This window comes from Hermetia illucens, chromosome 1 (genome assembly GCF_905115235.1).
Source record: "Hermetia illucens chromosome 1, iHerIll2.2.curated.20191125, whole genome shotgun sequence".
NCBI classification, from domain to species: Eukaryota; Metazoa; Arthropoda; class Insecta; order Diptera; family Stratiomyidae; genus Hermetia; species Hermetia illucens.
This window is the reverse complement of record NC_051849.1, coordinates 49,857,500-49,885,478: the sequence shown is the minus strand read 5'-3', so window position 1 is coordinate 49,885,478 and position 27,979 is coordinate 49,857,500. Positions and strand designations below refer to the sequence as shown.

At 40.6% G+C, this 27,979-nt stretch overlaps 1 protein-coding gene across 21 annotated transcripts in view; it reads left to right on the top strand.

The window, feature by feature from the left end:
• LOC119649465 (sorbin and SH3 domain-containing protein 2) overlaps positions 1-27,979 on the top strand; it is a 410,936-nt gene that overhangs the window by 180,521 nt on the left and 202,436 nt on the right. For 7 of the 21 annotated variants that reach the window (XM_038051717.1, XM_038051710.1, XM_038051702.1 and 4 more), the window contains exons 1-2: positions 3-7,732; positions 17,411-17,632. The exons of 1 other annotated variant lie outside the window; for it this stretch is intronic. In XM_038051717.1, the coding sequence (XP_037907645.1) occupies positions 1,216-7,732; positions 17,411-17,632 (6,739 nt within the window). In that variant the 5' untranslated portion in view covers positions 3-1,215. Of the gene's footprint in view, position 1; positions 7,733-17,410; positions 17,633-27,979 lie in introns of those variants that run through there. 13 more of the 21 variants (XM_038051686.1, XM_038051820.1, XM_038051664.1 and 10 more) reach the window with 8 other exon arrangements.

The window sequence follows — 27,979 nt, the reverse complement described above, 5'->3', positions numbered from 1 at the left end:
GTCCCTGAGAGATATTCTGGCTCCTTTAGAAAAATGTTCCAAAGGGTTGTTTCTCGTCAGTCAATTATTTGATGATAGTCATTTGAAATTCACCCTAAGGGACCTCTTATCTGCCCTGCAAGGTTTCCTTAAATTCGATCCCAACATAGGCTTACCTGGTACGCTAAGTTCGGAGCGAGTTTGAAACCGATTGGCTTCTTTCGAATGATCAACTTCCGCAGGGCCATTGAGGCCCTTCCGTCGTGCTGGTATCAATAAACTTCGTGTACTTCTTGCAGAAAGTAACTAAGGAAATGCATTTCTAGGCAACTTTAACCCCATCCGCACTAGCATCGTGCTTCAACAACCATGCGAACTTTTCTTTCAGCCACGGGATAGTATTTTCGCGTCCATCAAATTAGCACACGTTATTCTGCGCTAAGTCTGAAGAACCCACGTTGGGCGCTTAACAATTTTCCCCATTTCTCCGTGAGATAGGTAGCGTTGCGATCATATGTGAGCCGGCTAGAATCGCCCCACATATGAGCACATATACAACACAATCGCTCGCATATCGTTCAACTGCGGCTTCTCAGGCAACACAGAAAACTTTTTTGAAAACATACAAACCTACAGATGGAAGAACACACACATTTCTACACATCTACCTCGCGATCGCGGGCAATGCGCATTATCAACAATATGAGTACGTAGAATATGTGCGATCGCAGAAAACTTCAAGACCTCGCGCGGTCGTCTTCGCACATTTTCTTGGCTCATCGTCTCTCCATACTTCGTATAGCTTTTCACTTATTACTAAGTTGATAATAAATAAAATAAAATTTGCGAGCACCCGCACGTAGCTTATATATTGATGTATAAATGAAGATGTGTTTGTGTTTTCAATAAAATTTAAAACAAAAAAAAATAAATTTTTCCGAAATATCGGAAGAAAAAATATCGAGAAAAATACAAAAAAATCTGAAAATTAAAAATAAATCAGAGAAAAAAATGTCCATGGAGTGTTGGGAGCTCACAGTTTGAATTCATGAATAATCCAAGTCTTTGTCGTGAAAACTTCTGGGTAGTGCGTCGCTAAGAAATATTCCGAGTGAAAAAAGGCCGGTACGATTCTGAGTTGCAACCTTTCCGGAAAGTCGTCTGAAACGTCTACGGGTCGTGAGTGTTTGCTGAAATTTCGTACACGTTGTGAGCGAGTGGGCAAGACAGGCCGGCATGCCCAAACATCGACGCAGGAAGAACCAGCGGCGTCTCGATAGTAAGAGCATCAAAAATAGCCAATTGAAAAACCAACAGCTAAAACAATTGCATCGAGATGAGCAAGCCGCAGGCGATATCGAACAAAAAGACAGAAAAGATTCACAGAATGAAGACTGTCTCGAAGAAAGATACTCTGAGGAGGAAGTAGAGGCGCCTGCAGATGTATCCAATACTTCATGTTCCCCAGCAGATAAGTGCGGTAATGAGAATCTTACGATCGACGCGGCGACTGCTGAAATATCTGGAACGGAGCCAACTGAAATTCAGACATTAGCGGATCCTGATGTTGCTGGCGGCGAATGCTGTCAGCAACATCAACTTACATCGAGCGCTGAAAGCACTTGTGCGATCAGTGAGGACATTATTGATGATCAAAAATCATCTTGTCCATATTTTTCAGATACACAAGCGGATGACCAAGTAAGCACAACGGATTCGACCCAGTCGGTTATTAGTGCGGCTGGTCAACCTTCCGCAAACAATTTACCCTCGCCGGTTTCGTCGGAAAACGTGGAAACGGAAATCCCAAACGCTACCGTTGATCTCGACCCTGCTGTCACCGGGACGGCGCCTAGTGATGATCTAAGTACATTGGACTTAAGCTCAACAATACGGGAACCACGATCACATTCGTTCTCGGAATCTGCAGATACATCTACATTGAAAGACGAGAGCGGCACTGGGGGCGGATCAAATGCGGGAGATCCAACAGCGCAATCACCACAACCGTCGCCGGATAACGAGATTAGCGACAATCAAACTGCAACAACTTGTGATATAACGGCAACAACAACAACGACGTCAACACTAACAACGACCACGGCAACAACGAAAGCTTTAACTGGAATCAACGATCAACTTATCTGTGATAATGCAAGTGAGACTAAAATAGATCAAACAATTGCTACTTCTAGGGAAGATAAACACGTCGGTGAAAATATTGAAGAAATGTATTCTCCATCAGGTTCAGAAGCAGAATGCAACCAGGAGTTCAGCCATTTAGAAACCAATCAATCCGCTGTCGCATCAGCTCCAGCTAGGAACGTGCCAACTCTGTCGGATGCTGTATCGGTAATATCCAACAAAATTGCAATGTTATGTGATGAAATTACCTCCGCAGTCAGTCAACCTAAAAACGATGAAACCGATAGCAAACCCGTTATTATGGAAGAAGCAAAAGTATCTTGTGAAGTAAACGAGCAGCTTTCGGAAGCTAAAGATAAAGTTGAATCTAGCCCTAGTCCTAATGTCATCTCTGACAGTTCTAAGTCCCAAGCAGGTCCTATCGACGAACATCAAAGGGTGTTAGACAATCCCAATGCCACCCCTGTCGATACTATTGACACAGAAATCATCAAAAGCATTTCAGCCGATTCAATTACGGATCAAATGAACATCGATGCCCAAGACATTCCTGCGGAATTGATGAAAAACGTAAAAGCTCCAACCCGTCATCCGATTGTTCAGGAAGTAATCACCATCCTCTATCCATCCCGTGTCGAGTCTCCCAAACCATTGCGACCAAAGCGAGCTGCCTATCCTTTGACTAAAAGCAAAAGTCTCGATGATGACGACATTATGATTCAAGAGATGAACGATGCCAGTTCAATGGGCGACATAAACGAGAATCAACCCATGATATCTGAAGCGTCAGAATCTGGGACAGATACAGATACGGCGCCAACAGAATTTGAAGAAAAGCTTGATCCTCGTATACTCAGTATTCAGACATTGCCGCTTGAAAGCTCTCTACAAGATCATATTGAAAATAATGGTTCACAACAACAACCAACCGGTGAAGCTGCACATGATAAAAAAGGAGGCGATTCTCAGGACACGAAAGCACGACGAGCTCGAAATCGTGCTGCTTTGGAAATGCATTTCTTTCCTCAATTTCTCAATCCAAGATATTTGGATAGCATTAAGGAAGAGAATAGTGACACTAGCGATTTAGACAGCAAGTCACCTGTACGCGAGCGTTCTTCTTCATCTTTGGGAGATTTGGAGGACGATGTTTTTTCAGCGCATGCTTCAAATGGAAGGCGTTCTTCGGCTCCAGCAACACCCACAACTCCTTCTACTCCAAAAGCGGATACCGTATTTCCAAAAAGCCATCTTGACTTTTCACACATGCGAAAGCATGGTCCTAGCCTACGATCGCCGCAAACCAGCGTGATCCGGGAGGAATCTCCCTGTTACGTGGTCGAAACTAAGATCATCGAACCACCAGAAGCGGTCGAAGAACGATGCTCTGAATGGACAACGAAGCATGTTGCAACCAGCACTGAAGGTGCTGAAGTAGTTTACATTGACTCTGCTTCTAGCAGTTCTTCCGATCTAATGGAGCTAGACTATACCGATAGCACGGTCCCAGGCGATACTACGGAAGATGAATCCAGTGAAACCATTCACATTGAAACACCAACAATTGAGGAAAATGAGGACGCCGCTAATATTTTTGGCGACCTGGAAAAAACTCCAACAAGGGAAATACCAGATACAATTCCAGAAACATCCAGAGAAGTTCGACATTTCACAACGGTAACGTCTGTGCAAAAAAGTATCACCATCCAAAAGAAGGAACACAGTGAACGCTTCTTCAACAATCAGGAACTAAACCAAAATGCGCCGCAAAATCCGCTCTCTACAGATCATGAAAAACAAGATAATCATCAACAACCTGTTAATGATTATACAATTCAAAACGAACCAGATACTGCTACAATACATTTCCCGAAATTCCCCGAAAGCTCTTCCGCGCAAAATGATGGCGTGACGTCGGATGATCCATCTCTGAGTAGAGAAAGACTTTCATGCATCTCAAATGCCGGTCAAAGTGCAGTTGAACGCGAGACATTGGTCAACAACAATACCAGTTCGACTTCAGGTGAACAACAATCAACGATACAAAGGCCTGACTTTAAAATTGGTGAACCGTGTTCTAATAATATGTTTGCCACGTTTCTAAATTCCCTTATTGGCAGTAATAGTACTAATAGTGAAGATCCCTCCCAAACCTCCTCATCCGCTGAAGCTAATAAACAAGTGACCGGTGAAACAAGTAACGATCGTGGTGAATTAGTTCGTCAAGACTCATCAGGAAGTCATTGTTCGGGCCAAAGTCAAACCACTGTTATAAATAGGGGTCCCCCGTCGCAAACTGATCTTGCTGATTTTGATATCGGACCTTGTGTTTCAGGATCGTCTAACGAGTTTGCCGGCACGGAATATACATACCGAACAGTCTTCACCTATTCCCCCAAGGGCCTGCGTCAGTTATGTTTGGAGCTGCTCGCCTCCATGCCCTACGGTAATATCGTGCTGGAAGAGTTAGCATCAGTGTCCGAATCGATCAATGATCTGACGCAAGTACATCAGAAGTTCCAAGAATTGAAAATCAAAAATACACAAGGCAGTGAAGACATGCCCTACCCGCTTCCAGAACTACCAAAAATTAGTGATTTGGTTGTTCCGAATCGTCCAGATGTTCCATCCCACGTTAAATTAATGGCGGCTCCGCCAACTAAACTGCAATCACCACCACCACCTCCTGTTCCAGATCGTCCCAAAATGGAGGAAGCTTGGCTAGGAGTACCCACCGATCAAGACCCCAGTGTCCTTGTATGCCTCTCGCCTGCCCAGCGAGATTATATAAATAACAGTACACAGAGCCAGAAATCTAGGCCAGATCCAACTCCAGATAACCTACTCGACATGCATCGGAAATTCGTGGAACGTCGTGGATATCACGAGCTTCCCTCACAGCTGGTCGATAAAATTGATCGCGGAAAATCATCGACGGAAAAACTCGATCAGGTTGTGTCATCGACGCAATTAAGAAAAAGCACATCCCCGCCACCAATTCCACCTCCACCTGCAGCTGATTTATTAAAGGAATATGACGAAACTCAGACCAAGGCGAATGTGAACTCTACGGCAACACAACAATCCGAAAGTGATTCTATTGCTCGTGGTAACGATCGTTCTGCCGATGGTGATTTGGCCGACAAGAATAACCACAGATTGTTGGCAATAATCCGAGACTCTCAGCAAGCCTTGAGCAGTGACAAACAAACAATCCAAGAGAAAGTAGAACACCAAACAATCGTCAACAAGTCACAACGTACATCGCATACCCAAACTCAAACCGGTCCAGGACCCGAAATTACCCCAAGATCCTCAGACATAAAAGATCGTCAACCACCGGAAGTACCGCCTAGGTTTTCGACAAGTGATTCCCGATCTCACGAAACAGCTGCTTCTACTCCCAGATCGAACCCTCCGAGCGAAATGTCATCCACAACCAGTACTAACTTCAGTAACAACCCCTGGTGTGATCCTTTCGATTTTGGCTCAACCGATCCGCGAAAACGTTTCTCAAATATTGAACTAAAGTCGCCGTTCTGTACGCAGTTGATGCAGACGCAGCCCAAGCGGTATTCAAACATCGAAACCACAACGACCACATCGAAGAAGCGCATCGAGAATGGAAATGTGATCTACGACGTATCAGACACAAGTAAGGAAAAAATCACTAGTGGTGATGATCAATTAGATTCAAAATTTCTGAATGGTGAACGTGATATCCGGGAAAAGTTTGCGTCAGATCTCAAGTTCGGAACAGCCGGGAGCGATCATAAGACTACCCCATCAGCACAACAGCAGCCTTCAACTGATGCCGGGAAAACAGATCGGAAAACTTATGAACAGACTAGTGAGCAGCATGAGTCTCGGGAGGAGCAGCATCACTCCACGAAAAGTTTCAGCCAATTTTTCGAAAATAGACCAAAATTCAGCGATGAGACATCAGCATCGAAGGAGAAGAAAGATGATCACTTCGCATATGATGAATTTCGGCGACGTGCCAAAGAATCCGCTGCGGAGCGAGCAAAAAGTGAATTTCTTGAGCGCCAGAATTATTTACTCAAGGATTTCGATGAACTCACTAAATTGATAAATGAAGATCTGTTTCATAGCGATGCGGAATCGAAAGTATCGAAAATGTCGACAACAACTACGTCTACAAGGGCGGAAACTGCGGATAAGACTAAATTTACTGATACCTCGGAAACTACACGTGGAAGTGTGCCGACCTTTGCTGATTCCGGTCCGAAAATTCCACCAACAGGTGGAGTTCGCGTCTTCAATGTTCCTATCAATGTCACTGGAGACACAAAAAAGACGGAAGAACACTTTGAAAGCAAGACTCACTCTGAGACTAAAGAACATAAAGTGTATAATATACCGATTCAGGTGGAAGGTTCTGAGAAGAAAAATGAGATGCCAACGCGAGATCAGCCACAGAGGTCGTCTGAATTTCCACGGAGCGATCAGTCGAAGAAGGAAGATGTTCCTAGAGTCCGAACTGTCCCAATACAAATTGAAGGCTCCCGGAAGCAAGTGCCTTCAAGTATGCCTGGTTCGCTAAGCTCCACTCCAACTGGCCAATCGCGTCATCAAAGGGAACGCCACTTAAGCGAAAGGCGTCTCAGTTCACAGAATCTTGATGAGTGGATGCGTTACATTGACGACCTTGGAGCATCGTCAGAGAATATTACGAAACCACTCCAAAAGGAAGTGGGTCTATGTGCCTTTGGACGCCGCGCGAATATCCGAGCACCCAGAATCACTTCAGAACCAGGCAGTAACCTCACTTCTAGGCTCAGTCAATCAACAAGCAATCTTTCTACAATAGGAACAAGCCGGGATCATTTCTTTTCTAGTCATCAGTTCGGCAGAACTAACTCATTAATAGATACCACACCAATTTCCCCATTTGTGACTCCTAGAAATGTGAGGCGATCGTCACTACCAAGGGAACTCAGTGACTCCCAATTTGAATACATCCGGCAAAAGGAAGCAGAGTTGCGAGAAGAATTTGACAAGCTGGAAAGTGATCGTAGACGTCTCATGGAAGAAATGGATCAAGCACACTTCAAGAATCGTCTTCGCAAGGACGTTCTGCATCATCGCTCCTGCCGTTTGCCCACTCTATCCGAGGACGAAGCATTCCGGCAACAGATGCATGACGAATGGCTCGATAAAGTTGCTGAACGAGAGGAACGCCGGCTTCACAAAATAGTTAAAATCTCAAACACTTCAGATGACATAGCACCCGAAGTTCCTTCCCGAAATATGAAGAAAGCAGCATCAACCACAAACATTAGCGATGAGTTTCTTAGGCGTGTCAAGGAGCGTCGTTCTAAACTGTGTTTACCGTCCGACAGTGATTGGGAGAGTGGTGCCGAATCACAGCCGGCTCCCAAACGCGAAAAGGATACAACACCACCACAAGTGAAAGTGATTGAAGGACAAAGTGAACGTGATTTTAAGAACCTTCCGCCGCATTTAAGAGAATTCGCGGAAATAACTAATCAAATAATTCAACAGCATTATCATGACCAGGAGACATCCTCCACAGAGCAGAGAACAACCAAGACTACATCAGGCAGCGATGTGGTGAAGGAAGAGGGTGAGTCGAAAGGATTTTTCTGGCTGATGACTGCATTCGCTATGATTTGCTGGACAATTTGGCGAAATTTTTTTACTAACAACAATCGCAAGACGAATTAGCTTTTGCTTTTGGATTTGCTGAGCTGTGTTCCTTTAACCTTTTCCATGTGGCGTTTTAGCATTTTGAGCTGCTTTAATGTTAGTTTTAGATCCTTTTTGAAGTAGTATTTCTATATGTAAGGCTTTAGATTATGTTAAAATATTGTCAAAGCGCTCGAACAAGAGCGAAAATGATTCTTAGAAAAACATTCATGTAAACTAACAAACATCAAACTCGCTGGACGATAGATGTAGTCAAACCTATCAGAAACGATGGAAGACTTATCAAAAGTACAGAAAACTATCAAATTCTTAAAACAAAGAAAAACCCATAAATTATTTGGTATCTTACGATTAAAATAATCAAAAAGAGAAGTATCTACTACGCTTTTGTCGAAATGTGTGTGTCAAATTAAAGATATAAAATTAAAAATATCACTAACCCTGACAGTATGTACGAAGTGCAATTTTCTTATACGTAGTATCTTAAAAACCAAAGATTTACTTTACAACCGCTACTTTGCTTATTTTGACTAACAACTAAGCTTGGTTTATCTCTATTTTAAAACCAAAAAAGATTGAAACAATTAAACAATTATATGGAAATAATTAAAAATACATTTGCAAACAAGACGAAATATGCAGATCAATACTATTCCAAAGAATATTAACTTTTTAAATATTTGAAACCAGTCCCAGAGGCCTTTGAAATAAAGGAATCTAAAAATAAAGTATATAATTTATTATAATTAATAATTTTAATGATATTTTCGTCTATTTCATTTATGTTATCTTTGTATCTAATCAGAATTTTAGCAGCTCCGAAAAGGAATTCCACCAAAAAACAAACTCATATTTTACTCCTCCCGTCAATGTTTGTAAAACAACTCTTAATACTCCTTAGTGTCAATGTAAATCTAATTGGTTGCCTCCTTTGATATTGTTGGCACTAACACCAACATTAAAGAAGTCATATCAGTATCTTATCTAATCTTTAATGAGCATTATCATATTTTTCATATAGAATTGATAGTGGCATAAAAAAGGTGAAACTTGTTTCATGTAGAGTACTATCAACGTATTTCATGGGGTCTCGGCTCTCTGGAAAACCAGCATTTGTTCAAATGTTTATTTTTATTCTGTATTGAAATAATGATTGCTTTAAACATAACAAAATACAAATATATGGATTTTGAACGGTGTTTTGATGTGGTTTGATAATTGATAGGTTAAATAAGGTTACGTAAGGAGAATATAGAATGAAATACTGGAAATAAACTGTTGCATTTATTTTTTGATGATCGCATCATCAAGATTGATTTTGCTTGGTTTGAGAATTATTTTTTTGCTTCTAATTATTATTTTGTTTTCTATTTGTCGGTTTTATTAGTTTTCCGTGTGCTGCATTTATTTTAATTGAACTATATTCATCACTTGTGTTGTTTGTTTTTCTCTTTCCAACGAGTATGCACAGGGAATACAAAATTTCAAATTTTTAAATAACGGCAAATACCCCACAAGACGAAACTCATCAATATTTGATTGTTAATGGAAACTATCTTTTCCAATGGATCCAATTGTGATCGTAGTGCAAGTTTACCCCTTATTTCTTATCGACAGGCTTTTGGCTCTCTAATATTTGGGCACTAATGGTCTACTGTACGGGCTGAGACATGGACAATTTTCATATCATAAACAGACACCACCTGGGTGTCTTGTTCAATCAATAAATAATGTTACGTTCTTGCTTTACGTAGCTCGGCACTAGCCAAAAAGCCGTTCTATAATTTTAATATAAGCGTTTATTTTACACTAAATTATACAACCATACTGCACAATTAATTATAGAACAATTCCCTCAACTAGTAGAATTCGAGGCGTATTTACAACCGACGCGATGTCTTCTAAGTTTAGAACTGGAATGAAGGCCCAAACACAACAGCGTGTGTAACTGCATCCGTCCACAGTGAGAGAGCTTTCAAATGAAGTTCATTACATGGACTTGTATGAGGCAATATACAATAAGTCTGGTGCGCAATGCGGCACGCAGAAAAGTTTGGAAAATCGAACTTTTGCGATACATGAGAGAGAGAGTTTGTTGCGTTATTTGCAATATAGCGGCACTTTTCGTTTTCGGCTGTAGCATTTGAATGGGATGTCGTAGGCACTAATTGAATTGTAAATGCCAATTAGGAATGTCACTTGCATTATATCCGAAGCTTCCATTCATAAAAATTGAATTTAAGCTGGAGGTAAGTGTTAACATAAAAAATGCATGTAGGTCGTGGCATTGCAAATAATATTGACGTTTATGCAATTAGAAAATGCATTCTGCTATTCTATAATAAAAGCATACAACAGATGTCGGCAGTAGTGCACTTACCTCCGGCTTTAATTGAATTTTTTGAATGTAAGCTTGGGATATAATGCAAGTGGCATTCCTAATTGGCACTTGCAAATCAATTAGTGCCTTCCACAGTTCTCAAAACGAGTTCATGTAAATTAATTACATTCAAATGTAATAGCCTAAAGCGCCGCCATCTGCAAATCTGTAATCTGTCATCAGACCGAACCTTGCCGACGTGGAGCGATTTTTGCCGATCTTAAATCTTCGTTGCACATTGAAGCTGCGTGCCGTCCACAGCTTCTCTCCTCCGCGTTCCGGGTGCAATGGAATTGTCTTTGGGCCTTGACTTCGAGTACGGACCTCCAGCCCTTTTATACCCCGCGGATCATTCCAGAAAGGCATGTAATGATTTTGCTAGAAAACTACTCTGCGCCTTTGACAAGTTCGCCTTATTGGCATGAAAGTCATCTGTTAACCATTATCCTAACTAAATATTCGTCCTACTTTTATACAAATTTGGTGTCCTGGTTAATTGTTAGCACTACGATTTACCTTAACGTCACTCATAATTTTCCCAAAGTGATTTTAGGCCCACTGCCTAAACTTGTTCGTCCCGAACAAGAATCATCGCTATATGCCTGGTGTTCCGAATCGTACCCATTTCTCCAGGTGCTCCAATTTAATTTTCGTCCAGCTTTGTCCACTGCGTCTAATTTAGTTAACGTCATTGGTAAATTCCGTAATTTCCCGACGGGGTACTTCCAATTTCGATTGCAACCTTAGTTTTTCCCCTGCTTGTGCTGTAACTCTGGAGTAATACCAATTGATTCCCGAAATAACCAAAAGAACTGCTTCTTATATTAAATCTTGCTTGTCTCTTATTACTTAAAGGATGCAATTTATCCTTACCGCTCAATAATGACGGTTTTGCTTCAACCATAAAATCCCGTTCGTATGCACATACAGCATACTCCTTCGACTTAGTACGTTCAACCTTTTTTTCGCAGTCATGCAGTTCACACAATCTTACCAATTTGGATCCTAAGCATCTAGGCCCCCGTTTGCCTTTCGTTATACTTTCGGTAAGGATAGGGTTTCATCGCCTGGTAAATGTGATTGATTATATGGTTGCCAAGAGGTACTTGGTTCGGTATAGCGCGTTAACCACATCTACCTGCCATCACTCGCGAGACTCTCATAATCCTTCTCCACCGTCCTGCGTCAAGTGCGGCGACCCACTCATCAGCCATCTTTTGAAACTAGGTTCCACTCTATGGCGTAGCCAGCAATGTAATTGTCACCCCTGCTTAATGTAGGACTTATTCACTACCATTACTGCCTTCCGATCACATTGCATACAGGGTACCAGGCTTGCGCACCGATCAAGTTGTTCGTTTGTAATAGTATCCTGCCAGGGTACTCTGATGATACGAGGTAGCCAAGTTTTTCCCGAAGGCTTGGAGTCTTCACCTGGGGGGTTACTTTCCACGTGCTACCCCAATATAGCAACACAGAAAGAATACTAGAACAGAATTTGATATTGGTGTTCAGATAACTGCATTTGCAAATTTTAGACAAGGCAGCGAAAGCGGATCTAGCACTAAGGCATCGAAAATCCAGTTCGATGCCATCTTCGGTAGAAATTACGCTTCCTAGAAATACAAGTATAAATTGATCAGCGTATCACGTCACGCCTTCCATTCTCTGCCCATTAATGGGAATAGGGTGAGTACCGTGGCCCGTCAGACTGAGGACTTTGATTTTTTTCTTCAGTCGGACTCTGACTGACTCCCGTTCCAAATCCAGAGCCTTTTGGCCAAAGTCTATGACCCGGTGTGAGATCAAACAGATGTCATAAGCGTAGTCACGATATTTGAGGAAAAATGTCATAGTCATAGGATGAAGAGCATCACCGACAACAAGAAGAAATAATGGCAAGATGCAACCCTGAAGGACTCATCTTTGAGGATTTTACCTCGATGAAGCAGGCTTCTAGATTTCTAGATGGTCGGCAATCCCGAGTGATTGTTCTTCATGTATCAGTCCTACTGGAATACTACAAGGCTTTGTCCTTTCCGCAGATCTATTCTTGCTTTTCACAGCAAACATTCCTAAGGCCGCTATGGGCTCAAACTCGTCTGAACTTATAGTTGAGTTTTACGGACACCGTACCAAATGGAAGCGGCCCATCAATCCCCTGACTCCAAATTATCACTAGTTACTTCTTCATGATGCTTCAAAATAATGCCCTGTGTCGTTGCTCGTAACAAAACCATCAACATTTGTACCACTCCATGACCTTTATTTTCCGAAAGGATGAACATGTATCTACCTAATTGCAGAAGACCGTGTCATTGTGCCGCATAAATCTTGGCTATACAAATTTTGACCGTTAAATCATCCCAGCTTCCTCTTTCGTTCTGCCCCTCTAAATTGATTATCTCCTTTACTTTTACCACTTTTCCAGAGCCTTGCCATACTTGCTCAAAAGTTAACTCTTTCTCTGCCATACCACACGAACATTACTATGTAGATGCTCACTCGTGTATTCTCCTTACTTCCCAACATATTTCTATTTATCGCTGCACTTTCTACACAGTAATTATTCCAGAACTCTTGCCTTTCTCGTGTGCATTTATCCATCCCCTCTGCTTCCTTACACTCCCTGCGGTGATTCTTATAATTCCGTGTTACGTACCTTCCTCGACTCCAATCATGGCATTCGCTTCTAAAAATTCACATAAATTTTACGCTCATCTATTTTACAACTTGGCGAACCATTACCTTCAAGTCGCTAACTGAGTTTTACACTATTGTTAGATTCCTTGCAATCCAGCATATGCCTGTTGCTACCTCTATCCTTAAAGGTCGCAAGTTCTCGTCATTCCATATATTATAGCGGCCATCCAGTAAACCATGTGCTTGGAGTAGGTTTCTTAGTCAGCCATAAAATGAAACCTGCTGTATAATATAAGCGAAAAACTATGAACTCTACGTAAACGTTCACCCCCCTACAGAGGAGACTACAGAGTCGGAGAAGGATACCTTCTACGAGACAGTTGAGCGGATCCTCGAAGCCTGTCCCAAGTATGATATCAAAATCATACTTTGACATTTCAACAGTCAAGTAGGGAAGGAGCCCGTATTCGCCCGTCGGCTCCCGTAGCTTATTCAGTTAGCAATATCGCACGAAATGGTTATTGAAAGTACCTGGTCTGCGCGGAAAGTAGTTCAAAAACATACGTGGGCCTTTTCTGACGGGACCACTTTCAATCAAACTGACCACGTGCTGATTGAACGCCGCCACCTCTCAGCCTTGATGAATGTCAGAACATATTGGGGGGCCAATATAGACTCGGACCACTATCTCGTTGGCATGGTGCTCCGAGCTCGAATTACAACATCACCTACAATCCCCTTTGACAATCAAGTGGGAGTTAATTCTGAAGCCATCCACAACACAGCCCTCCGTAACACCTATAAGACGGAAATGCCGCAATAACCGCAGTCAACAGAGGTCCTGGAGGTGAAGCATCAACAAATGATCTTCACAATTACCTGAAGAACGTTATCATGGGTACGGCCACAAACATATTGGGCCCCTGCCGCAAAAGGAGTCGGAACGGCTGATTTGGCAATAAATGTAAGCTTGCGACGGGAGAATGCTGCATACCGAGTAATGTTGCATTCTCAAAGAACGCGGGTACGCGCAGAAACTTATCACGAACTTCGTGGAATGGAGAAGCGACTTTGTAGACGCAAAAGGGAAGCCTGGGAGAACCAACAAGCCTTTGAACTAGAAAACTACAGGGAGCAACCGCACCAGGCACGGAAGTTTTATCAACAATTCAGCGGGATGAAGCCTTACACACCTCGATGCTCATCCTGCCGAGACAAAGAAGGAAATATGATTTCTGACAGATTGGGCATATTGGAGCGATGGGTTGAATACTTTGATGAACTGCTCCATAACCAGAACATCGGCGAGTTGGAGGTCCCGCCAACTGAAAACAACGGACAAGTACTATCACCACCAAGTATAGGAGAAACAGTCCGCGCAATTCATCGTCTAAAAAACCATAAGTCACCAGGAGCCGATGAAGACGACCAGTTGACGTGGTTCATCAACTTGTGCTCAAGGTGTGGGATAGCGCATCAATGCCTGACGACTGACAAAGTGGCATTATCTGTCTCATAAAAAGGGAGATATCACACAGTGCAGCAATTATAGCGGTATCACGTAGCTGAGTACCATCTATAAGATATTCTCCGCTATCTTGCTAGGCCGGATAGCCCCATACGTCCGGAATATCATTGGCCCACACCAAAGAGGCTTCACTCCAGGCAAATCAGCAACAGATCAGATTTTCTCTCTTCGGCAAGCGTTGGAAAAATTGTTGGAATATGGATATCAGTTGCACCATCTGTTCATCGACTTTAAAGCCGCCTATGATAGCATAGCCAGGGTAAAACTGTGCATGGCCATCAGAGAATTCGGTATCCCAACAAAATTAATAAGACTGACTAGGTTGACCCTGACCAATGTGCGCGGCCAGATAAAAGCAGCAGGATCACTCTCAAGAACATTCGACATCAACAACGGTCTACGACAATGGGATGCCCTATCATGCGTCCTCTTTAACCTGGCCCTAGAGAAAGTGATCCGTGATGCTGAGGTAAATGCAAGTGGTACCATCCCCTTTAAGTACACCCAACTAATGGCATATGCTGACGATATCGACATCATGGGAAGAACGACCCGAGATGTACAGTCTACCTTCATTCATATCGAGTAGGCGGCGCGAGATCTTGGGCTACACATTATTGAAGACAAGGCAAAGTACATGGTGGTAATGTCAGCGCCAAAACCAAAAGAACGAAAGATATCGAACTGCATTGGTCAAAAAAGAACAATGAAGATAGGAGACTACAACTTTGAGACCTTTGAAAATTTCTCCTATTGGGGTCGAAAATCACAACCGATAACAGCTATGACGATGAAATCCGCGCACGGTTGTTGTCAGCCAACATAGCCTGTTTCAGCTTACAAAGACTGTTTCGCTCGAAACGTCTCACCATTGGGCCAAAGCTCTTACTGTACAAGACAATGATCTTGCCAGTCCTTATGTATTGTTCGAAGACTTGGGTTCTTAGCAAAGAACAACTGCTAACTCTTGGCCGCGTTCAAGAGAAGAATCCTCTGAAGAATTGTGGTCCCCCTACATGCGGATGGACGATTCCGTAGCCTACATAACGACGAAATTTATGGCCGATACCATGACCGTCGGGTTGTGGATAAAATCCGGCTCAATAGGTTACAGCCCGGATAGTCTATAAAGGCAATATCTATGGTAGGAAAGAAAAGACGAAGCAGACCCTGCCTGAGATGGAGCGATGGCGTTTTAATTTTCATCACAGATACATTATACAAATTGATTTCATGGTGTCATACTTCCATGCAAAGTTTCTTTTTAATTGAAATTGAATTACCATATACCGGATTCTACCTACTTCAAGCATCAAATACCAAGAAGTTAAGGGGAAAAGGGTCGGAACTTCAATTTTTTTCTGATATTGGAGCTTCTTGTAAGTTATCAGAAAATTTGATGTCATTAGGAGCAAAACTTTTTGAGTTATAGGGAAGTGAATCTCCGGGCGCTTGGTCCTCTTGACCATCTATAAGAAGAATCGAAGGCAGAACCCAAAACCCAGGCTATTGCTCAAAAGGAGAGAATTCATCGTAGGAAGAATTAAAAAGAGCTTTGCATCAGGTAGTTTTTGGGGCTGCATTCGATGGTTTTATGTAAATTTGAACAAAAAAAACATGCTCCTCCATTATATTCATTTATAAAACTTGATTCGTGTTTTTGTTTAAACTTGTTTTTAAGTCCGCGGTCAAAATTTCTCGAAATCCTCTAGACCGATAGCGCCTAAACGTTGAACATTTATTTTATATATCAAATACTCCATTCCAAACGAGGATTTTTTTTCCAATTATATCTTATTTTTTTAATTAAAAAAGACCATCATGAGTATATCATTTGTACCTTTACTAAAAAGAACGGATGAAGCAATCATGAGTTTTCCTGGCTACCGAATGGAAACTTTTTTTTAAGGTGACTCGATTGTCAACATTATCACTGGCTTAACTCTCAACATTCTTTGATCAAAATTTTGTATAATATTCTGAAAGTAATACACAAGTTAAAAAAACGGTTCATAAATAAGATACTATGAATAAAGTTTTTAAAAATAATGCCCCTTTCTGGTACCTCAGACACTTTTCCCCCTTAAACTCGACTGGTCTTACTTACTAAAAACAAAAGAACGGTTTGGTGGTAGGTTCGCTGGAAAATTATCTATACGAATCGCCAAAATCACGCCAACCCCTGAATTTCGAATACGTTTACAAAAGCGTGTATATTCCCATAGTTCACTGAGTTTTTCACTTGACTGCTGGCACTGGCAACAAAAATTTTCTACGGCCAACCTATTTGAACACTTCACCAATAAAACAGAAACCCAAACCGTGCAATCTGATGACTTCCGGGATTCTGCAGCGATAAAACGGTACTGGCCTGAAATTGGTTGCACAAATAAGTGCGTGTTTTGCAGGAAAGGTTTGACAAATCTTTGGCGCAACAAAGTGCGAGATGAAAGGATATTTTGTCCCCTCCCTATGGGAAGCAGCAGCAACGCTCTCGGCTACTATAGCTACTTGACAAAGAGCTACTCCACCATAAGCAATTACGAAACCACGTAGAAGCTTATGACGGTATACATCGCAAACTTTTTTCGCTGCTTGACAACACTTCATCCTGTAAATCACATTTCCCAGTCTTCAAAGTTACTCTTTGCTTACTATCGTCGGCGTAAATATCAGTTACAGTGACATCCTCATCGGAAGCCCTCCTCTTTGAAATATGGATTGAATGTGTACTTAAAAAAATGCTGCATTGTCGTCAATTATCCGTAGTCATCTGACAGTTTGAAATACCAGATGTAGATATCTGACCAATAAAAAATGTCTTTAAAGATACCTTTAATTGCACCGATACCAAGAACTTATCAGTATTTTTCTAGTCAACGCTCAATGTGACAAAAACACAATCAGTTGAAAATGCATAGTCCAAAGGACACTTTTTCCAAATTTCACCAAATTCGGCAAAAAGCATGTGCATACTTCCATTGCATCTCAATCATTAATCATTTATTGCATTTAATGATATAAAAATTTACAATATTCAAAAGGATCTCATCAAACTACGTCAGGAAGTAAACCTGAACCCAAGAAGCTTACCACAATCTTACGTACTAATAAGGGAGACGATAAGAAAGGCAACAAAACAGAAACACGGAAGAAGGAGACCCGCTTTAAACTAACCCCTGACCGTCGAAGCTGGTCCGAAAGCGATCTATTACGGGAGATTGATAATGCCTTGACCTTATCTAAAGGCTTTCTTTACGGTCGGGGTAGGAAATTATATTATTATTTTCTATGTTTTATTTGCATCTTTTATTAATTTCTTAAGTTTTTGCTTGATTTTTATGCCAATGCTTGACTATGATATTTTTATGGGCATTCCATTATTTGTAATCAACGTATCATTTCCACTTGTGAAACATCTGTAGTTCAACATTACTGTATCTACTAACACCGCCTACTATCTAGATGCATAAACTATGTGTTACTTACTAGATATATAAACGCCTACGATTATGCAAATACAGTTTTATTTCATTATACTCATTCAATTTTAATTAGATATTTTGTAACTAAATTTAAATGTACATTTATTTTTATATACCATTTGAGTTGAACTCCCAATTTTAAAGTATTATTTAACTGTGGATAATTCTGAGCCTACTTTATATGGTGACTATGTATACATTTTGCATGAAAACGGAAAACAAAAGGAATCTGCTAAAGATACATTCCTTGCTCCCCAAGGCTCTTTGAACTACATCGCTCAATGACATGATCAAAAAATATCTAAAATTCCCAAAATAAAATATTTATCTTGGCTGTTTTATAAACATTCACTCCTGGCCCCTTGCGATCACTCAGATTTGGGGATACTTGAGTAATTTTTTTATTTCAGGAAATGAAAAATAAAAAAAAAACGACAACAAATTTAACATTTTGCATGCATTCAAGTTGTCTTATTTGGGATTAATTATATAATTTTCTTTCGTGTTTGGCTCCAATGCGAATTTTATAGATAAATTAAAGCCGTATTGCATGCTTGCTGTTTACAATCATGAATAATTGTGTTTTGACTTGAATCAGAGAATTAACGTCATTCATTTTAATTGAGTGGGGGAAGAAGTATTTTCTCATAGTTTAAGCTGATTGAACTTTTTTGATCAAAGAATTTATTAGAAAAAACCGATGCATGCATACATATCTGTATGAAAGCGGCAAGAATATTGTAACAGCGAACTTTTATGACGTTAAATGAATATATTTTTACATTTCATACCTATGGAAAATATATATAAATATATAATTTTATATAATAGCCTTATATCCAATAACTCATATTATTTATGAAGGATTCTAATAATATTCGTTAACAATTTATTTAATATGCAAATTGAGCTTTATTCCACAGGGAACGAGACATGCTACCTTCATCTATATTCTTACATAATATGTAAACATATTATATATATATTAGGTACTATAATAACAAAAATTTATAAATAATGAATTGCGATAAATAATTCAACATAGCAACCAAAATGCAAATCAATACGTGCTTGACAATCTCCTACAGATAACTACAAGTTAAAAGGTCGTAATCCTGAGCCCTCAGTACTCAGTAAAGAAAGAATCAACCCCAACGAGAGAAAGTATGAATCATAATGCCGATGAATCAATGTCTCTCATTTAACACTTCGATCTCTTTCTGCCATCTCTAAGCTGTCAAATTATCCCAAAAAAGTACAGTACGCTGTTTGTCAACTAAAACTTGCAATGAGCTGTTTATGAATACTCCCATTTAGTAATAAAATAGGGTTCAACTGTTGACTATGTTTTTAGTGGACGATTTTTACGTTGGGAATTTGGAGGGGTTGCACAAAGTCATTACAAGGCCCATTATATTATTCTTTGGAACCGTACATTCAATGGCCTCTTATCTATCTGGCTTTTGCGAATCTACGAAGGTTTTTCAGGCCTGGAATCTGTAGGCATCTATTTTTCGATGAAGCCGGGACATAATCATCTAAGGTATGTCAGAACAAGTGCATATAAAATGCTGGGCCGTCTTCTCCTCTTGCTTGCACTGGTTACAAATGATCGAAATCACTGCCCTATTTTTTCCATGTAGTGATTCAAGGACAGTGTCCTGTTAGAAGTCGGCGTAAAGCACCCATGTCGCCTTTCGCTACTCTGGAGGGCTCGGATTCTGTCATAAAAATGTTCACTCGTTGAAAATCCTCTTCTCTTCAATCAGCATTGTGAAGCCCTGAGAGTAAATTAGGCAGTGGATGGCCTGACGCGAAATTAAAAAACACCACGGTCCCACCATTTTAGAGTCAAGCAAGTCGGTTAGTCTTCCGAGTGCTGTTCTGTTCAAAAGCGGGGTTAGCACGTCTTTATTGATTGCCCCATTTGGCTCGCTTTTTCGCTCGTTTCCCATCGACTTTGATGCTCAGCTCAATCATACGTAATGAGATTCCGATAGCGCAAATTACATATCCATTTCGAATGTGATCATGCTGTGTAACGTAACTGATCCAATACAATAATTTTGTCTGCGAGATACCGTTCATTGTCTTTTGTAGACGACCAATACTCGGAATATAAATGGGAACAGGGTGAACAGCACTACGGATAAATTTTGAATTTGGAACGTTCATTGATGTGTCGTTCACAAAGGACCCAAGTTATTGAAGATCACTTCATCCAAATTGCTCTGATGCGTGAGACAATTTCATAATGCTGGTCCCATGGGCTGATAGTATTGGTCCAAGATACTTAAATCGCTCGGTCCTCCATAGGTTGTTGCCACTAATAACGGTGGCACTTGTTTCGTTGAGTTCGATAGTCAAAAACTATATTTTATTCAGATTCATCCACAGTACATGCTACAAGGACAAATTAATAGAAATAAGCTTTGCTGTGGAACGCTAGCACAGCAATTTCTGAAAAGCAGCATGTGAGATGCTGAACATTGGATGTCTCCCGTAACACTGTCCATAATCATAGTAAAGGCGAGTGGCGGAATAGCGCTTCCTTGATAAACACTAACAGAGACATTTTTTGGATTTTTGGCACTAAGTGTTGCCGCACAACACACAAGACAACTTTGTGTAGCACACAATAAATGCAATCTAGAAGGAGCGTTGCCCTCCAAAACATTGCATTGCATTAGTAGTCCCACAGTCGCCATAGCGAATGCAGTTATCACTAGCAAATTCGAAAATTTTCATACCACTGGATAACTACCAAATTGGACGTAAATTTGAATATTCTGTTGAACCGCCTTTCTTTTCCATGTTGGAGCAATATTATTTTTTGCAATCAAATGGTGTTCTTCCTTCCTCAATAACTCGTTTGAAGAGCTCACTAAGCCACTGCCCTAGCCCTCTCTGTTCGAGAGCTCGGCTGCAATGTCATCAGCTTCTATCGCTTTCCTCAATTTCAGTCGCCTGATTGGTGCTGCCTCAGCTACTATGGCTGTAACCAGAACTATTGCTCCAACCGTCGGCAGTGCTGGCGAGGTGCTTTTGTTCTTCTCTTTTGCAGATTGCAGTAACCAAAGTAACCTTTCTCTCATTAACGCTGTAGAAGTGTTCGATACCGTGTGTGCATTGGTGTCTGCTTTTGCTAAGTTGATCCAGATCTCTCCCATCCTCCCGAGTGTCCAGTTCATCAATTCAGTTCTCTTCGTTGTAAATTCGCCAATTGGCCAGCGTTTAATCGACGCGAAACTTATGATAAAGTTGATTCTTCTCACTGGCCACCCTCATCCTCGTAGGACGTCTAGCCTTCCGCTTCTTCATCCACATGACCATTAACACTAACAATCACGATATAGTCATCGGCCAGGTATGTTACAGGTCCTTGCCCCAGCTAATTGCCCTAAGACATCTTTTTCGGCATCGGGTTGAGGACCAACAGACGAATCGTGCAACCAACTGACAGTAAGATGACAGTAAGATTTATCAAATGGCTCGACTTCTTTAACGACGTTACGGAAAGCTTCAGAGATGACATTATCGACACCATATTTTGTGCATAGGTTAGGAAAGTAGAAAAGTTTACAACCTATTTTACGAGGTTCGTGTTTTATGTCAGATATTGAAACAAACGGGGATTTGTGTGGAGCGGATTAACTTGCTTATGCTTGTAAGGCTTACTGTTGGAACAAATTAGTCTGATGCGACCCCTATATTTTTACCGCAGACCTTCTCTTTTTGCCAATAAAATGGCATATATCGCCGCCTGGAATACGGTCATAATTTTTTTGTGAGGTCGGGTCAATTCCACTATCTCATCTGACCGGACTATAAAAAATGAATTACCCAAGTTGAGGATTTACAGACCTTTTTCATCTATGTATTCTATTAGTCTTGATCTTAATTATATGAGACTTTTTCCGACTAATGCCATGGGTGATAAAACAAAATGGGTGTTTTGTTTGGGGAATAATGTGTCAAACTCACCGACATTCCATCACCGTCGTTTCCCGGCAATATATCAACTCCATCCATGGTGTTCCGAGAAGCTTCCACTTCTACGACCCAATGGTCTCTCTTTCTTAATGTGTGGCCTATCCAGTTCAATTTCTTCTCAACGCTTCTGCGGTTATGTGGCCGTACGCCGACGACGTTTTCCATTAGCTGTTGTCTCAGGCTTGAATACACTGGGTGTCATTGAGAGAATATTGGCGCAGAATAGGTTCAACCTGATGGTGGTGTGGTGATAATTGCACTTTCAGATTTTGGCGTGTAATGTCAAAATGGAATGCGCGGTGATCAGAAGATCAGGGGAGGGCCATCATAAAAACCTACGAATTTCGCTAAACTAACCGTGGCCCGCCCGCAAATATTAAAGCTTCATTAAAGTATACCGCCGACAAGCCCTTGCTTGCTTGTTTGCTAGCAGGGTCGCTGAAATACTTTAGTCCCCCAGGTGACATTTTAAAAGCTCCACGTGTCCTTGAACCGATCTGTGGAACTGCACCGAAACTTGAAAAACAAACAAACAAGGAGCGACCCCCAATATTATGGCCTGAGGATGCCAAAGTAGGATGAGAACGCCAAAGGTCGCGCCGACTGATAATGTAATCCATCGTAGAGCTGCACTTGAATCAGAAGTTTTTGTTCATTGTTGTTTCATTTCCAACTTTAAATCGCATGGTTACTTCCGATAAGTACGGGCGATGTCCCATGTTTGTGTTTTAAGTTCCGGTACGGAGTTATCAATTAATTTCGCTTCTGTTTGGAGAAACAATCCAGTTTCGCATAATATGATTTGATTTGCTACTTCATCAAGAGGAAATTAAAAGATGGAAAATCGTGGTGAAGGATTCCTTCTTCCTCTTCAGGTAGATGCAAAGACTGCTGTGGACGTCCCTCACTGGACTATCGAAAGGCTTATGACCACTTGTCAGCTTTCTTGCTGCCTTTGGTGAAGAAATCGTTGCCATTTGCAGCAGTGTTTCCTCCTTTTACCATCACCATGACGGGATTGCTTTTGTCCTGAACCTCCACGAGCCAGGCTTATCCTTGCTCAGCTCCTCAGATTCATCGATTCGCCTCAATTTTTCCGTAGTCGGTCAGTCGAGCAGGTCTTGTCAAAACCTTTTAGGATGTGGCCGGCAACACCATTCGTACCAAAGGAAAAGACACTTTTGATGGCCCAGTATTTATCAGTATTCTCGGACCTGTTTAAAGTGTGTGTCGCTTGCGCAGCTAGAAAGTTATCCAATTGCTGCAAAATAGCCGAAAACAGCTTTCCAGAGTGCAAAACCGCACTGCCACAAGAGGAAGAGGAATACTCTCCAGGGTCCTATAATCTCATTTCACTTAGGCCCAAATGTTCAAATTGGAGAAAACGAGCATTCTGAGAGCTCTGGATACAATTATGGACGAACCTGTCATAAACCATTTTCGATGGGCAAAAGTCGTTGCCGTGAGGTCAATCCCTCTTCGAGGCGCTGCTAACGTTTCGGCAGGAATAGAATTTGGAAATTCGTAAGTTGGTAGCCCAACTTTTGTGGATGTTCCACAAGGAACTTCATGCTCGACATAGAGGAGATAAGCAAAGCACCAAATAATCTAATTATTTCCGTTTTTATTTTATATGGTTCATAGTTCATGGAAGCTAACGAAGATACTCCAGGCTAGCTGTTGAAATACCATATGAGAGTAGAGTCTTGCGCTTCTGTTGGCAGAGAATAGATCAATATTTAAAAAGTTTATCTCTCACTATCTGCGTCCAGATGGTATTCTTGCGATTATTGTAGAGACAACACTTATTGGGATCTTCTTTAGTACTAGTCGCCCACCTTCCCACACGTCATTGGGCAAGCGACCGGATCGCCTGAGCCAATTATTCGTACTTTTGTCGAGGTACGACTTACATTTCACATTATGCACCTACACTCACTCACACTACACACAAAACTCCGTAGCCGTACGAGTGTTTTCTGTTACCATTTGGGTTGATGTTTCCGCAAGTATGTTTAAAACTATCTTCTTCTCTCGACCTTGAAGTAACGCCAGAGTTATAGTTTGCGCGGAAGTGGTTTGCATGAAGACAGTTTGTACGACTGAAGCCTAGAATCAAAATTGCTGAAGGGGCCTGCTCCTCAACCAAATTTGGGTCTTCATGATCGAAGTTTAATATTTGTTTTAGTTTTATTTTCTTCGTGAATATTTCGTGATTGGCTGTCATTATTTTTGTTTTACTGAGGAAGGGATGTCGATTTCGGCAGAGCCACTTTGAGTGGAAATAAAATTAATTGAAACTAAGGCTGGCCTGTGATCACTTAGCGCTCTGCACGCTCCTTCTCTGCTAACTCAAATGTTTTTCCTTACTGGACTCTCTGACGGCAAGACGAATAACTGTAATAGTGAATTGACTTCCGTTAACTACGAAAGCTAAGGGTACACTTCACCTAGGTAAGTAGAGAAGCTCCACAGAAGGGTGTGTTAACCCCCGAGGTTGATGGGTTTGGAAACCCAAAGCTACTGATAACCGCGAACAAGTCCTTAGCTTCTATATTCCTGTTTTGGATACACTTGGTATAGAAATAAGGTACTACAGGATCATCCACCACATTAAGGTGGTGTCTGATGGGATGTTAAGACAAGTATAATTGAGTTGAAACTTTTGGATTTCCTAATTTTTCTGTGCGTTAAATGATAAGGAATATTAAACTTACATTTGATTCCATGACATCTTCCACCCACCTTCTTCTTCTAAGCGAACTTGAGGATTCGGAACAGTTTGTTTTCAACAAAACTTTGTTGAAATCGGTTTACTGTCTGTCTGTAACAACGATTTATTCAAATTTGGTACAGAAGTGGGACAGACCCAGGGAGAGGAAGGAGGAGGTGAACTAAAATTCCCATACCTGCAGTGAGTAAGATCGCTCTGCGTTGAGTTTAAGGGGAAGTCTCGCATATGCAAAAATTTTTTTCAGCGAATAAAGTCATATGAGCCATAAAATGAAAGGTCTCGATTAGCAGACATTGGTTGCAAACGGAGGGAATGCGAGAGTCTGGAAAAGGTAAATTATTTCGGGGGTCAATTTTCAGAAATTAGCCAACCTAAAAATTTGACAGAAATTATGGTGGTCTGTGCACATGGTACCTAGGCCTCAAAATACTTCCCGTTATGATATCTACTCAAATAAAGTTGATATACACTGTTATATTTTTTACTGTGAACCTCCTTAATCATCCTAGATCTGTAGAATTATAGTAAGATAAATTTTAATACGAGGCATCAAACTAGAAACTGGTGGAAATCCTACTATTATTAACAAAATTTTATTAGAGCAAAGTTGTCCCTTTCGCGTCGAATTAATACTGTCCATGAGATAAAATTTCAGTACCTCATGGAATTAAATCTCGCATGTATTCAACGTATATACACTACAAGATATATATATATATATATGTGGAATCATTGTGTAGCCAAATATTCTTACATAAAATTCAATAAAACCTTTCACACCTGAAGCGTCCACCTTCAGGTTTCACGACTTGTTTGTCGAAATTTCAGTTACTTAATTCTGCCCTATCTAAAGGAAGGATTCTTATCCACATGATAAATATGGCACTATGCAATGGCATAGACTTCGTTTCCCTAACGAGATGAGTGGACCTTCCTGGAACTGTATATCGAGGAACAATTGAGAAAAACTGCGGACTTTTTGGAAAATCCTTGGAAAATACAGCGAACCATATAAGCGTTGTTAAAAGAGTCTATGCCCTACTATCCTTTTACTGCAAGAAGATAATGATGGTGCAATGACTAAGGTATGTGGTTGATTATCAAATCTTTCCGGTCGTTAAGATTTTTTTAGAGAGGTAGCTCCTCCGTATCCATTTGCGTGACTTTTCCGTGAAAGAATTTAGTAGTACTTTCATTTCATTCCAATTTTTGCCACAATCTCAGCATTAATTATTCAACGATCGAATGATTCATTCATCATATGAGGACATGATAACTATATATTCTTATTTATTTTTCGACAGCTCTCAGTGTCAGATAAATGCTTTCATTTTATTACATGTTTTTACCTTTTGAATTCTGTTCAATTAAGGATTCATTCAATGAATCGCTAAACGCAGCTAAATCAACTGTTTTGAGGTTGTCAAAAAGTAATTTTTCGCCCTTTTTTGAATGAATGTGTCCGAAACTGCTTCCCAACAAATATTCGCAAATATTATATTCACAGTCGAATTTTCCATTACTAAACATGCAAATTAATAATTAAATACGATAAATAAGCATACATCAAGCGCAATTTTCATTTTCCCCACAACGAGGATATATAGAAATCCAATTGCAGAAACGTGACCACAAAAATATCATTAACAATGCGAAATGTGTACCATTTAAACTTTCGATTTTCAAATTGAGTACTAAATTTCCACAATTCAATGCCATCTCTGGGATATACAATCGGCAATAACTAAAATCATGTGGTTTTTCAATTTCCACATCGAGAACATTTGATACGTACTCCAATACTGTGGATATTTGTCTGTTTGAAATGTAAACACGAAACAGAAATTAAATTAAATATAGATTACCGGGGAAACGTAGACTGAATGGTTCCGAAAGTGCTCATTAGTATTGAGGGTTTTTCTTTATGTACCTATTCATGTGAATATGATTCTGCCTGCAATAAAATTTAGATACGGTTTTATGGTAGGTCGGGGGAAAATGGAAAATTTATACTGTCCCACATTTTAGAAAAAGGATATCCGGATATAATCGATTCGAAGATATCTCATGGAGTGTACCATGAACCATTGTCGCTCCATGTTAATAGTGCTTGGAATACTCAAGCATTTTGTCCTTACCGAGCTTATCCGTCTCCTGGATGAGAGGTTTGGAGTAAGTCTATCATAGAATTGGCTTCCTTGTTTCGGAAGACGTTTACAGATGCATACCTTCGGTACCTCCCATCATCCACGTACACATGCTCCTTTGGTGTCAGGCAATCCACTGGATTTAAAAGATCCCATCTAACTCTGCCCATAAAATTTTTATGAGGCAAAGTCTACAGTCTGAAGAATAAATGTGATTATGTTCAATATCCTTTTCATGGTCGTTTGTGCAATAAAATATAATAATCAAATGCTTACAACCCTTTAGACCATTAGATCGACCGATAGCTTGAATTCTATTCTATTCTATTCTTTTTCGAGCAATTGATTAAGCCCAAATTAATGGCTTAAATATCTTTTAGCAATAGTTGCTAGCAGATTTGAACTATACTGACAACTTGCCCCCAACTTTCTGACAGCGAAAAGAAGCCACCACTCCTTCTGCTAAACTCTTCTCAATCAACTCGCTATTTTCCTGTATTTCCTCCCAAATCGATTATCCTCATTTATGCCCCATTTCGGTGGTCTTCCTATTCCTAAATCCTTCCTATGTGTCCTCTTAATTATTTCATTGGATGATTTTTCCATCAACTGTCATAAGACCAAAGTCAGTCAATGAAAGTCTTTTCTGAAATGTACGTATGTATATCCGTGTATCAAATATCTTCGGGACTAATTTTTTGTTTAAATTTTTCTTAATTTTAAGAAAATATTATACACAAAAATGGATAAATCTTGGCTGCTAGGTGGATAGCTAAGTGCCTGCCATCCGAATAAAACCAACTTTTTCCTGGGGACGCAGGGTACATAAAGCCTAGCATTGTCAACTCTTTTCATCGACATTGGCTTTCGTTTTCTTCAAATTTCGTCACATCCAGCATTTCGCGATTATAGTTCGCATTTATCTTGCGCCGATCGTGAAAGAAATTGACGTGAAAATCACCTTGTCGATAAGAAAATGTTGCCATTAACTTCCTAGTTGGCAACTGCATTCTGAGCTTCACTGGTGTACCCCCGTTGGTCTGGCTCCATTTCTTGCCGGTTTGCTCTAACACGATCATTTAATGGCGAAACCATGTTTCAAAAAGTCCCCACCCTCTTATTCAAATCGATTCAACAGTCGCTAGGAAATGTCTAATCGATATTTCTTTCATTTTCCCGATAGTAGACGTGGAACTCATTTACGCTTTATAAAATCCTAAGTCAAACATTTTCGTAAGAAATGGTAAATCCCTC